The sequence below is a fragment of the Anomaloglossus baeobatrachus genome, chromosome 1 (genome assembly GCF_048569485.1).
Source record: "Anomaloglossus baeobatrachus isolate aAnoBae1 chromosome 1, aAnoBae1.hap1, whole genome shotgun sequence".
Taxonomy (NCBI): domain Eukaryota; kingdom Metazoa; phylum Chordata; class Amphibia; order Anura; family Aromobatidae; genus Anomaloglossus; species Anomaloglossus baeobatrachus.
Window position 1 is genome coordinate 32,861,574 of NC_134353.1, and position 13,123 is coordinate 32,874,696.

At 44.8% G+C, this 13,123-nt stretch overlaps 1 protein-coding gene across 1 annotated transcript in view; it reads left to right on the forward strand.

The window, feature by feature from the left end:
- The window catches only part of LOC142243005 (vomeronasal type-2 receptor 26-like), a 175,116-nt gene extending 165,758 nt beyond the window's left edge, over positions 1–9,358 (forward strand). Inside the window, exons 7-9 of the mRNA XM_075314884.1 lie at positions 6,356–6,543; positions 6,650–6,776; positions 9,111–9,358. Coding sequence (XP_075170999.1) covers positions 6,356–6,543; positions 6,650–6,776; positions 9,111–9,358 — 563 coding nt within the window. The remainder of the gene's footprint in view (positions 1–6,355; positions 6,544–6,649; positions 6,777–9,110) is intronic.
- Positions 9,359–13,123: the final 3,765 nt, after the last annotated feature.

Genomic DNA, 13,123 nt, shown 5'->3' on the forward strand with positions numbered 1-13,123 from the left:
AGTCCTAGGGTGGATATGAAACGGAAGGAACCGGGCAGAAGTGCCGACCAGAGACGGCAGACGGAGTCCGGGCACAGCTTGATGAGACCAGGTGAAGTCCAGAGCCGGTGTCGGGTGTTTTCAACAGGATCCAAATAGCAATCAAGAACCAAGAGCAGCAGGGCAGGAGTAGACAGGAAGCAGTATACTCAGGCAACTAGACAAAGCTTAGGGGCGGGCTTTTAAACAGATGAACAGGTAGTAGAGCAACAGAACAGAAAACTCCATGTTAACAAAGGGCAAGCAAGATCCTTCAAAAGAAAACTTGAAATCCTGGAACTCTGACAGTACTTCCCCCCCCAGAAACGGCCTCAGGACGGATCAGGGCCAGGCTTGTCCGGGTACCTCCGATGAAACTGAGCAACCTTCCGGGGCGCTCGGATGTTACCCACAGGTTCCCAGGAATCGTCCTCGGGGGAGTACCCCTGCCAACGTACCAGATACTGAAGCCGATGCCGATGGAGCCGGGAGTCAATAATGTCCTCAACCACGAACTGCTCCTGGCCATCAACCATCACCGGCGGAGGAGGAGGCACGATACGACCATGAAACGTATTAGGGGAAACTGGTTTTAGCAGAGAAACGTGAAAGACCGGGTGTACCTTTAAATTGTGCGGCAACCACAGCCGACAGGCCACAGAGCTCACTATCCCGGTGATCTTGAACGGACCAATGAATTTCTGCCCCAGCTTCTGCGAAGGAACACCTAGTTTCAGATTTTTGGTGGATAACCACACCGAGTCCCCTACCTTATACATGGGTGCCTGTTTCCGGTGAGTGTCTGCCGACTTCTTGTAACGCTCCTGAGCCGAAGCCAAAGAGTCCTTTAAAACCTCCAGATTCCGTCGTAGCTCCGTCAATCTGTCCTCCACCGCTGGCACCGAAACTGCCACCGGTGACCTAGGCAAAACATTTGGATGGTAACCCAAGTTAGCGAAAAAGGGCGTTACCTTAGTGGAGCTGCTCTGAGTGTTGTTATACGAGAACTCTGCCAAGGAAGCAGCTGCAACCAATCGTCCTGCAGATGGCTGACATAACATCGTAGGTACTGCTCCAGGGTTTGATTAGTCCGTTCGGTTTGCCCATTTGTCTGGGGATGGTATGCAGAAGACAAACAGACATCAATATGGAGTGCCAAACAAAACCCTTTCCAGAACTTAGACGTGAACTGCACGCCCCGGTCAGAGATGATCTCATCCGGTACCCCATGCAATCGAAATATATTCTGGATAACCAAATCCACTGCCTCTGCGGCTGAGGGAAGACCGCTACATGGAATAAAGTGAGCAGCCTTTGTCAACCGATCCACCACCACCAAAATGGTATTGTTACCGCCTGAGACGGGCAACTCCACAATAAAATCCATTGAGATGGATCCCCAAGGGCGAGATGGTACGGGTAACGGTTGAAGAAGTCCCGTAGGAGCCACACGAGGGACCTTGCACCGGGCACAAACAACACATGAGTGGACATAGTCTTTCACATCCTTTAAACAGGTAGGCCACCAGAAAAAATGACTCAGAAATTCCTGCATCTTATGTACCCCCCTATAACCTGCCAACACGGAGTCATGGACCGACTTGAGAACCCGAAGTCTTACAGCCTCCGGGACATAAATACGTCGCTCTCTCAACCACACACCATTCCGAAGGACAAGAGTCACATCATTCGGGGGGGCAGCAAGAAATACGTCACCATCATAGGCCAGCTTGATGTCCTTCCACAAGTCCTGGTTCCGGATTACTCCAACAAAATTGGCATCTGATAAAACGGTCTGAGACGGGGTTCCAGGCACGGAGTCCATGGCGTGGATTCGGGACAAGGCATCGGCTTTCCCATTACGTGACCCTGGACGGTATGTAATGATAAAATTAAACTGGTTAAGGAACAGGCTCCAACGGGCTTGCCGTGGAGACAGGCACCTGGCAGATTTAAGGAATTCTAGGTTACGATGGTCTGTGAGAACTATCACTTGTTGCGCTGCTCCCTGTAAGTAGTGTCTCCATTCCTTAAAAGCAGAAATAATCGCCAACAATTCCTTGTCCGCAATGTCAGTTATTTTCTGCAGGGGACAACTGGCGAGAAAAGAAAGCACACGGGTGCAAGAGACTCTTGTCCCCAGTCCTTTGTGAAAGGATAGCCCCTAATGCATAATCGGACGCATCGACTTCCACAATAAAAGGGAGTGCGGGATTCGGGTGTATTAGTATTGGTGCTGAGGTAAAACAAACCTTGAGACGATTGAAAGCTTCCTGGGCCTGGGCGGACCACACAAACTTCTGCCCTTTTTTGGTTAACAGAGTGATAGGACGGACGATCTCTTAAAAGTTACGGATAAAGCGTCTGTAAAAGTTAGCAAAACCGACAAAGCGTTGTACCTCCTTGATGTTTCCCGGTTCCGGCCAGTCTAGAATTGCCCGTATTTTGCCAGACTCCATGTTCAGTCCCTGAGGAGAGATGACATATCCTAAAAATTGTATCTTTGAGCAATGGAATTTGCACTTCTCCAGTTTGATATACAGGTGGTTATCCCTCAGACGGGTAAGTACTGTCTTGACGTGCTCCTGGTGTTCCTGTAGGGAATCAGAAAAGATCAAGATATCATCCAGGTAAATCACCATGAACAGGTCCATTATATCCCTAAATATATCGTTGACTAGGTGTTGGAAAGCCGCTGGAGCGTTACAAAGTCCAAAAGGCATCACTAGATACTCAATGTCCATACCGACATCTGAACGCTGTTTTCCACTCGTCCCCGAGACGTATACGAAGTAGATTATATGCCCCACGGAGATCCAAGTTAGTAAATATTTTGGCCTGTTGTACTCTCTCCAATAGTTCGGGAATCAACGGTAACGGATACCGGTTCCGGATGGTTATCTTATTTAGTTCCCGGTAGTCGATACAATGTCTCAGAGTCCCCTCTTTCTTTTTCACAAAAAAGATGGGTGCCCCTGCTGGTGAGGTAGAAGGTCGAATAAATCCCTTGGCTAGGCTTTCATCGATGTAATCTTTTAGTGCTTGTAACTCAGGTGCCACCAACGGGTAGACATGACCAAACGGGATCTCTGCCCCTGGGAGTAAGTCTATGGGACAATCATACGGTCTATGCGGGGGAAGCCGATCTGCTTTTCTTTTGTCGCATATATCAGCGAAGTCATTATAAACCGGGGGTAGAACAGGTACCTGTACAGTGCCCACCGCATTCGATGATACTGGAACCGGTACAGTTGGACTAATGGTCGGACCACTCTGGGGTGGGAAGGATATTTCTTTAGTCTCCCAATTGATGACTGGATTTGTAGACCGCAGCCAAGGATTCCTAAAATTATCGGAAAATGGGGAGAAGAAATTAATATGAAAACAAGGGTCTCCTGCTGACCTGGTTTCATCACACATTCAAGGGGTACTGTCTCCCGATCAACTGGTCCGGAAACTAATGGAGATGTAGTTGTATATTTTAAAGAGTCCTATTAGATATACAAATTGAAAAGTCTGCATCTAGATGGTTTAAATGATATAGCAAATCAAATTTTGTTAAAATATATCTCTGTATTTAATCTACATTTTGTTCAATTGATCAGGAACTAATTTCCAATACATGTAAACTAAAGATATGAAACAGAGTAATTTAACACCTTCACCCCCAGCCTCTTTTCCCCATCATGACCTGGCTATTTTCTTCTATTCTGACCAGTGTCATTTTATGAGGTTCAAAGTCTGCAATGCTTCAAAAGATTTTATTGATCCCAATACAGTTGGGTTTTTTTTGTGACATATTGGACTTTATGTTACTGGTAAATTTAGGACAATATTTTTTGTTTATGAAAAACTAGGAATTTTGGCAAACATTTAGAGCATTTCAAAATTTTTAAACCAGAAAATTATTTCACACAGAGTAGTTAATAAATAACATTTCCCACTTGTCTACTTTACATCAACAAAAATGTTGATTTTTTTTTTCTTTTAGCAAGCTACAGGGGTTCAAAGTTTGTCAGCAATTTCTAATTTTTCCAACAAAATTTTATATTTTTAGGGACCACACCACATTTGAAGTGACTTTGAGGGTCCTAGGACAGAAAATACCAAAAAGTGACACCACTCTAAAAGCTGCACCCCTCAAAGTACTGAAAACCACACCTAAGAAGTTTGTTAACCCTTTAAGTGCTTCACAGCAATGAAAGAAGTGAGGAAGGAAAAAAAATAATTTTACTTTTCCCCTCAATAATGTTTCTTTAGCCCCACATTTTGCATTTTTTCAAGTGTAACAGGAGAAAATGAACTGTAAAATTTGTTGTTCAATTTCTCCTGAGTACGCCAATACTCTCTATGTGGTGGAAATCTGTTTGGAAATACGTCAGTGCTTGGAAAAGAAGGAGAAGCATTTGAATTTTAGTGAGCGAAATTGTCTGGAATAGATAGCAGATACCATGCTGCTTTTGGAGAACCCCTGATGTGTCTCCCTTACACCTGACCCAATTTCAGAAACTAGACTTCTCAAGGAAGTTATCCAAATGTTTGGTGAGCACCTTGAATCCACAGGTGCTTCACAGAAATTTATAATAAGCCATGAAAATAAAAAAATACATTTTTACTACAAAAAAATGTTTTTTTAACCTCAAATATTTTATTTTCACAAGGGGAATAGTAGAAAATGCAACATATAATGTGTTGTGTAATATTACTAGAGTACTTTGATACTTTATGTGGTGGGGGAAATCAGCTGTTTGAGCACACAGCAGGGCTCGAAATTGAAGTAATGCTATATAACTTTTTGAACTCAAAATTGTCTGGAATTGTTAACGGACACCATGTCACACTTGGAAATCCTCTGATGTGCTTAAATAGTGTAGCTCTCCCACAGGTGACCACATTTTGGAATCTAGACTACTTAAGGAATTTATCTAGATGTTTGGCAAGCACCTTGAACAAAATGTTGCCTTAACCCATTTTTTTTTTTCACAAGAGTAACAGGAGATTAAGCTCAGTAGAATTTGTTGTGCAATTTATCCTGCGAATGCCAATACCCCATATGTGGTCAAAAACTACTTTTGAGGCACAGTGCGAAGTGAAAAAGTGAAGAGGGCAGCATTTGAACTTAGATTAAAGGCCCCGTTACACGCAATAACATCACTAACAAGATGTCATTGGGGGTCACGGAATTCGTGAGGCACATCCGGCCTCATTAGCGGTGTCATTGCGTGTGACACGTATCAGCAACCACTCATGATGCAAAATACTCACCAAATCGTTGATTGTTGACACGTTGTCCATTTCTTAAATATCATTGCTGGTGCTGGAAGCAGGTTGTTCGTTGTTCCTGAGGCAGCACACATCGCTACATGTGACACCCCAGGAACGACGAACAACAGCGTACCTGTGTCCTCCGGCAGCGAGGTCGGCATGACATTCATACTGCTGCTCTCCGCCTCTCCGCTTCGATTGGACGCCTGCAGTGTGATGTCGCTGTGACGCCGCATGAACTGCCTTCTTAGAAAAGAGGCTATTCGCCGCCCACAGCGACATCGCTAGGAAGGTAAGTATGTGTGACAGGTACTAGCGATATTGTGCCCCACGGGCAGCGATTTGCCCGTGACACATAAATGACGGGGGTGGGTGCTTTCATGAGCGACATCGCTAGTGATGTCACTGCGTGTAAAGTGCCCTTTAGTTGGAATGGTTTATCAGTAGCATGTAACATTGACTGTTGCGCGATCACTAGAAACGTAGCATCCGCGCAAAAAATGTATCATTAAAAATGTCAGCTCGAGACGCAAAGAATAAGCTGTCATTGAGCCATAGATCCTGAAAAATGAGAACGCTACAGGTTTCGGAAAATGGCGCAAAACGTGCGCCACTGTTTTTGGACAAACTTGTGAATTTTTTTAACCCCTTAGATACAAGTAAACCTATACTTGTTTGGTGTCTACAAACTCGCACCGAACTCACGCATCAAAGTGACACATAAGTTTTACCATAAAGTGAACATGGTGAATAAAATATCCCAAAAACTATTGTGCGATCACACTTTTTTTGCAGTTTTTCCAACCTTGGAATTTTTTTGCTGTTTTCCAGTACACTATATGGTGAAATTTATGGTTTTATTTAAAATTACAACTCGTCCTGCAAAAAACAAGCCCTCATTTGGCAAGATTGACAGAAAAATAAAAAAGTTACAGCTCTCGGAAGAAGGGGAGCAAGAAGAAAAAACGAAAAAACGGAAAACGCCTTGGGGCTGAAGGGGTTAAACTTCGATTCGATGAGGTGAAGAGAAGTGTTACCATGTCAAATTCACCAATGATACAATTTGCTCCAGGACTGAAGCTGTCACATATTTTAAATCTACCAGCATTTATTGAGGCCTCTGTAGATAACACGCATCTGGAGCGAAAGATGATGTATGCAGATATAAAAGATGAATTTTATACATTATATGTGTACACATATATAATCCAATACCAACTTATAGGTGACAGCTACGTGCAACTTCTGAGAACTGTTCAGGTAACTAGCAAGAGCAGTGAAATTGTTACCACTCAGTACAAAAGGCTCGATTATGTACCTCTTTGCAAACAAAATTTTGATTCTGTGACAATCTCTATATTATCAGATCAGGGCACCCCTGTTAAATTTAAGTACGGAAAAAGTATTGTGCAATTACATTTTAGACCCCGACGGTGTTAACACAGGAAAATGGTATCTCAAAGGGTGTACGGAGATTCAACCATTTATTCACGGTACTATATTGCTCAATCGGGTCGTGGATTAGATGGCTTTTGTGGGGATGAGTACATGTATGTAGGCCTTGACGGGATTATTAGAGGTCTTTTTAGAAGAGCTGTACCCCTTTTCAGAAAAGGTATAGAAATAGTAAAGCTTCATGTGAACACTGCTGTCAAAAACATTGCTAAACATGCGGTCACAACCTTCTCATCAGCCATAATGAATCGGATAAACACCCTCCCGCCCGAGGGGTCCAGCATAGTTTATGTTGCTAAAAACAACAAACAAGAAAAATATGTGCGCTAATCACAGCGCCAAATGCTCATGAAAAAAAATCTTACTAAGAGACAAAAAGGTCAGAAAAGAGTAAGACGCTATGTGGATTACATCTTCTAATCAGCTACAATAGCTTTCATACACAATGCTTCTGTAGAGTGCTCAAAATCTGAACTGGACATTTTTGACCTTCATCCAACATAAACAAATATGGAGAGATCGCTTTTTGTAAAAGTTCAACCTATTGCGGCTCTCTCAAACAATGCCCCTGGAATCTTCCATATTGGGAAGCGTTGAATATTATTATGATCTGAACAACACGCTAATGTCCATAAATTGCCATTTTGTCAAACAAGATAATACAGCTATCAGTGATCAGGGCCTTGTAGCTCTTAAGGTCCAGTCACACTAAGCAACTTACCAGCGATCCCAACAACGATAGGGATCGCTGGTAAGTTGCTAGGAGGTTGCTGGTGAGCTGTCACACTGCGACGCTCCAGCGATCCCACCAGCAACCTGACCTGGCAGGGATCGCTGGAGCGTGGCTACACGAGTTGCTGGTGAGCTCACCAACAACCAGTGACCAGCCCCCAGTCTCCTAGTTACAGCACACATCAGGTTAATTAACCCGATGTGTGCTGCAGCTAAATGTGCACAGAGCAGGGAGCAGCGCACAATGCTTAGCACTGGCTCCTTGCTCTCCTAGTTACAGCACACATCGGGTTAATTGCCTGATGTGTGCTGCAGCTATCTGTGCACAGAGCAGGGAGCAGCGCACACTGCTTAGTGCTGGCTCCTTGCTCTCCTAGTTACAGCACACATCGGGTTAATTGCCTGATGTGTGCTGCAGCTATCTGTGCACAGAGCAGGGAGCAGCGCACACTGCTTAGTGCTGGCTCCTTGCTCTCCTAGTTACAGCACACATCGGGTTAATTGCCTGATGTGTGCTGCAGCTATCTGTGCACAGAGCAGGAGCCGGCAGCACAGGCAGTGAGAGCGGAGGAGGCTGGTATCAAAGGTAAATATCGGGTAACCAAGGACAGGCTTCTTGGTTACCCGATGTTTACATTGGTTACCAGCCTCCGCAGAAGCCGGCTCCTGCTGCCTGCACATTTAGTTGTTGCTGTCTCGCTGTCACACACAGCGATCTGTGCTTCACAGCAGGAGAGCAACAACTAAAAAATGGCCCAGGACATTCAGCAACAACCAACGACCTCACAGCAGGGGCCAGGTTGTTGCTGGATGTCACACACAGCAACATCGCTAGCAACGTCACAAAAGTTGTTCGTTACCAGCGATGTTGCTAGCGATGTTGCTTAGTGTGACGGGGCCTTTAGAAACTTCCCTCTTGCAAGTCTTTTTAATCAGGTCAACATCACTCTGGGAGATCGCCTTATCTCAAATTGGATAACCTCTACAGCTATAGAGCTGTATATCATATCGGATAACCTCTACAGCTATAGAGCTGTATAACACACTGAAACGCTTTTAAATTACAGTTTGGAAACACTATCGAAGCAGTTTACCACTGGGTTCTTCTATAAAGACAGTGCGGATCATCATAATGATCGGGCCTTGGATGGTCCAAATGGTGGATTTGTCAAAAGAGCTAGCAAAACTTAAAACTCTAAGCCTGTTGATCTCTTGGTGCCAATTTTTAGAGGTGAATTTAAACAGCCAAAGCGCATACTGAATGGCCTCGACCTCAAGATCAAATTGTTGAGAAATAAGGACGATTTCTGTTTGATGTCAGCTGATCTGGACCCATATAAAGTGCAGATCTTACAAGCATCTCTCTATGTAAACAGAAGGGAAGTCTCTCCAGCTGTCCATATAGGTTACAGTCAGGTTACTATCCATCACAGCCAAATACGCAATCGATAGGGCCTGCATGAAAGTATACAGTATTCAACCAGGGACACGAGCTACAAACTATGAGAACCTCTTCTTAGGACAAATTCCAAAAGCTATTATATTGGACTTTGTAGATAATGGAGCCTTTAGCGGCTCGTGTAAGAAAAATCCATTGTGCTTTCATCATTATAATGTAAACCATGCAACTCTATACATAGATGGCCAACAGATTCCAGCCCGACCATTCCAACCTAATTTCAATGTTGATTTAGCCATCAGAGAGTATATGGCTTTTGTGCATATTTTAGGCAAGCAAAAGTCTGATAGCGCTCTGGCAATAGATCGTGAAGGATTTATGGACAGCTTCACATTGTTTGCATTTGATTTATCCCCAGATCAAGAGGTGGTGACCATTTCTCGCCTGTTAAAACAGGTAACCTGTGTGCTGAAATGCGGTTTGCGCTAACCATGCCACATTCAGTAAAAATGATAGTATATGCCTGCAACCCAACTATACTTGAAATCAACCACAGAATAGAAGTATTATTTGATTATATCTAATTATGGATACCCTGAGACTCACAAGCTTGTTGAAGTCCAATCGCTATACAGAATGCATATTTGCTGGTGTATTTAAGTGTGATCTGCTACCATCATATAGATTGACTCAGAGATTCGCTGCATACATCGTGAATACAGATACCTCCTGTCAAAGTGGTTGACATTAGATAATGATTGAACTGTGCGATGATAAGAAGGTGATATTTTTTGACAGTTATTGGTACTCACCGAGCAGTGTTCTTTTTCCTAATGAGTGTAACCTTAAATAGAAACACTAAATTATACTGTTATCAAAATAAGAAAATTCATGACTAGAGATGAGCGAACCGGTCTCGGTTCGGCTCGAGGTCGGTTTGCCGAACGGAGGTCCCGTTCAAATTTGGTTCGTCGAACGTTCGACGAACCGAACTCGAACTGCATAGGAAACAATGGCAGGCAATCACAAACACATAAAAACACCTAGAAAACACCCTCAAAGGTGTCCAAAAGGTGACAAACAACTCACAACACAACACAAACACATGGGAAAGTGACAAGGACATATACTCATGCGAAAACAAAACAGCTGGACAAGGAAAAAGAGGAGGACACACAGATATAGGCATGGCACGCCCTTCTAAAATCATGTAAAACACCGCAAGGTGACTCCAAGCGTAGTCTCCCTTTTTTTTTCCAAAAATTGGGCCCCACACACACCCACCCCTTCAGTGGCAGCAGTTGTGCCCCAGTTGTACACTTCACAGCTAGATTTGCATCAAGCACATTCAAAAATACGCCATAATTAACCCTCTCCAGAATGACACCGGGGTAGGTAGCAAAGTCTTTCCTGATCCCAGCTCTGTTCATCTTGGCTTCTTTTAAAAACACAGCAAGCAAGGGTTACTCCAAGCGGAGTCTCCCTTTTTTCCAAAAATTGGGCCCCACACACACCCACCCCTTCAGTGGCAGCAGTTGTGCCCCAGTTGTACACTTCACAGCTAGATTTGCATCAAGCACATTCAAAAATACGCCATAATTAACCGTCCCCAGGATGACACCGGGGTAGGTAGCAAAGTCTTTCCTGATCCCAGCTCTGTTCATCTTGGCTTCTTTTAAAAACACAGCAAGCAAGGGTTACTCCAAGCGGAGTCTCCCTTTTTTCCAAAAATTGGGCCCCACACACACCCACCCCTTCAGTGGCAGCAGTTGTGCCCCAGTTGTACACTTCACAGCTAGATTTGCATCAAGCGCATTCAAAAATACGCCATAATTAACCGTCCCCAGGATGACACCAGGGTAGGTAGGAAAGTCTTTCCTGATCCCAGCTCTGTTCATCTTGGCTTCTTTTAAAAACACAGCAAGCAAGGGTTACTCCAAGCGGAGTCTCCCTTTTTTCCAAAAATTGGGCCCCACACACACCCACCCCTTCAGTGGCAGCAGTTGTGCCCCAGTTGTACACTTCACAGCTAGATTTGCATCAAGCACATTCAAAAATACGCCATTCTTATCCGTCCCCAGGATGACACCGGGGTAGGTAGCAAAGTCTTTCCTGATCCCAGCTCTGTTCATCTTGGCTTCTTTTAAAAACACATCAAGCAAGGGTTACTCCAAGCGGAGTCTCCCTTTTTTCCAAAAATTGGGCCCCACACACACCCACCCCTTCAGTGGCAGCAGTTGTGCCCCCAGTTGTACAATTCACAGCTAGATTTGCATCAAGCACATTCAAAAATACGCCATTCTTATCCGTCCCCAGGATGACACCGGGGTAGGTAGCAAAGTCTTTCCGGACCCCAGCTCTCTTCATCTTGGCTTCTTTTAAAAACACAGCAAGCAAGGGTTACTCCAAGCGGAGTCTCCCTTTTTTCCAAAAATTGGGCCCCACACACACCCACCCCTTCAGTGGCAGCAGTTGTGCCCCAGTTGTACAATTCACAGCTAGATTTGCATCAAGCACATTAAAAAATACGCCATTCTTATCCGTCCCCAGGATGACACCGGGGTAGGTAGCAAAGTCTTTCCGGACCCCAGCTCTGTTCATCTTGGCTTCTTTTAAAAACACAGCAAGCAAGGGTTACTCCAAGCGGAGTCTCCCTTTTTTCCAAAAATTGGGCCCCACACACACCCACCCCTTCAGTGGCAGCAGTTGTGCCCCAGTTGTACACTTCACAGCTAGATTTGCATCAAGCACATTCAAAAATACGCCATTCTTATCCGTCCCCAGGATGACACCGGGGTAGGTAGCAAAGTCTTTCCTGATCCCAGCTCTGTTCATCTTGGCTTCTTTTAAAAACACAGCAAGCAAGGGTTACTCCAAGCGGAGTCTCCCTTTTTTCTAAAAATTGGGCCCCACACACACCCACCCCTTCAGTGGCAGCAGTTGTGCCCCAGTTGTACAATTCACAGCTAGATTTGCATCAAGCACATTCAAAAATACGGCCTAATTAACCGTCCCCAGGATGACACCAGGGTAGGTAGCAAAGTCTTTCCTGATCCCAGCTCTGTTCATCTTGACTTCTTTTAAAAACACAGCAAGCAAGGGTTACTCCAAGCGGAGTCTCCCTTTTTTCCAAAAATTGGGCCCCACACACACCCACCCCTTCAGTGGCAGCAGTTGTGCCCCAGTTGTACAATTCACAGCTAGATTGGCATCAAGCACATTCAAAAATACGCCATTCTTATCCATCCCCAGGATGACACCGGGGTAGGTAGCAAAGTCTTTCCTGACCCCAGCTCTGTTCATCTTGGCTTCTTTTAAAAACACAGCAAGCAAGGGTTACTCCAAGCGGAGTCTCCCTTTTTTCCAAAAATTGGGCCCCACACACACCCGCCCCTTCAGTGGCAGCAGTTGTGCCCCAGTTGTACAATTCACAGCTAGATTTGCATCAAGCACATTCAAAAATACGGCCTAATTAACCGTCCCAAGGATGACACCAGGGTAGGTAGCAAAGTCTTACCTGATCCCAGCTCTGTTCATCTTGGCTTCTTTTAAAAACACAGCAAGCAAGGGTTACTCCAAGCGGAGTCTCCCTTTTTTCCAAAAATTGGACCCCACACACACCCACCCCTTCAGTGGCAGCAGTTGTGCCCCAGTTGTACAATTCACAGCTAGATTTGCATCAAGCACATTCAAAAATACGGCCTAATTAACAGTCCCCAGGATGACACCAGGGTAGGTAGCAAAGTCTTTCCTGATCCCAGCTCTGTTCATCTTGGCTTCTTTTAAAAACAAAGCAAGCAAGGGTTACTCCAAGCGGAGTCTCCCTTTTTTCCAAAAATTGGGCCCCACACACACCCACCCCTTCAGTGGCAGCAGTTGTGCCCCAGTTGTACACTTCACAGCTAGATTTGCATCAAGCACATTCAAAAACACGCCATAATTAACTGTCCCCAGGATGACACCAGGGTAGGTAGCAAAGCCTTTCCTGATCCCAGCTCTGTTCATCTTGGCTTATTTTAAAAACACAGCAAGCAAGGGTTACTCCAAGCGGAGTCTCCCTTTTTTCCAAAAATTGGGCCCCACACACACCCACCCCTTCAGTGGCAGCAGTTGTGCCCCAGTTGTACAATTCACAGCTAGATTTGCATCAAGCACATTCAAAAATACGCCATTCTTATCCGTCCCCAGGATGACACCGGGATAGGTAGCAAAGTCTTTCCTGACCCCAGCTCTGTTCATCTTGGCTTCTTTTAA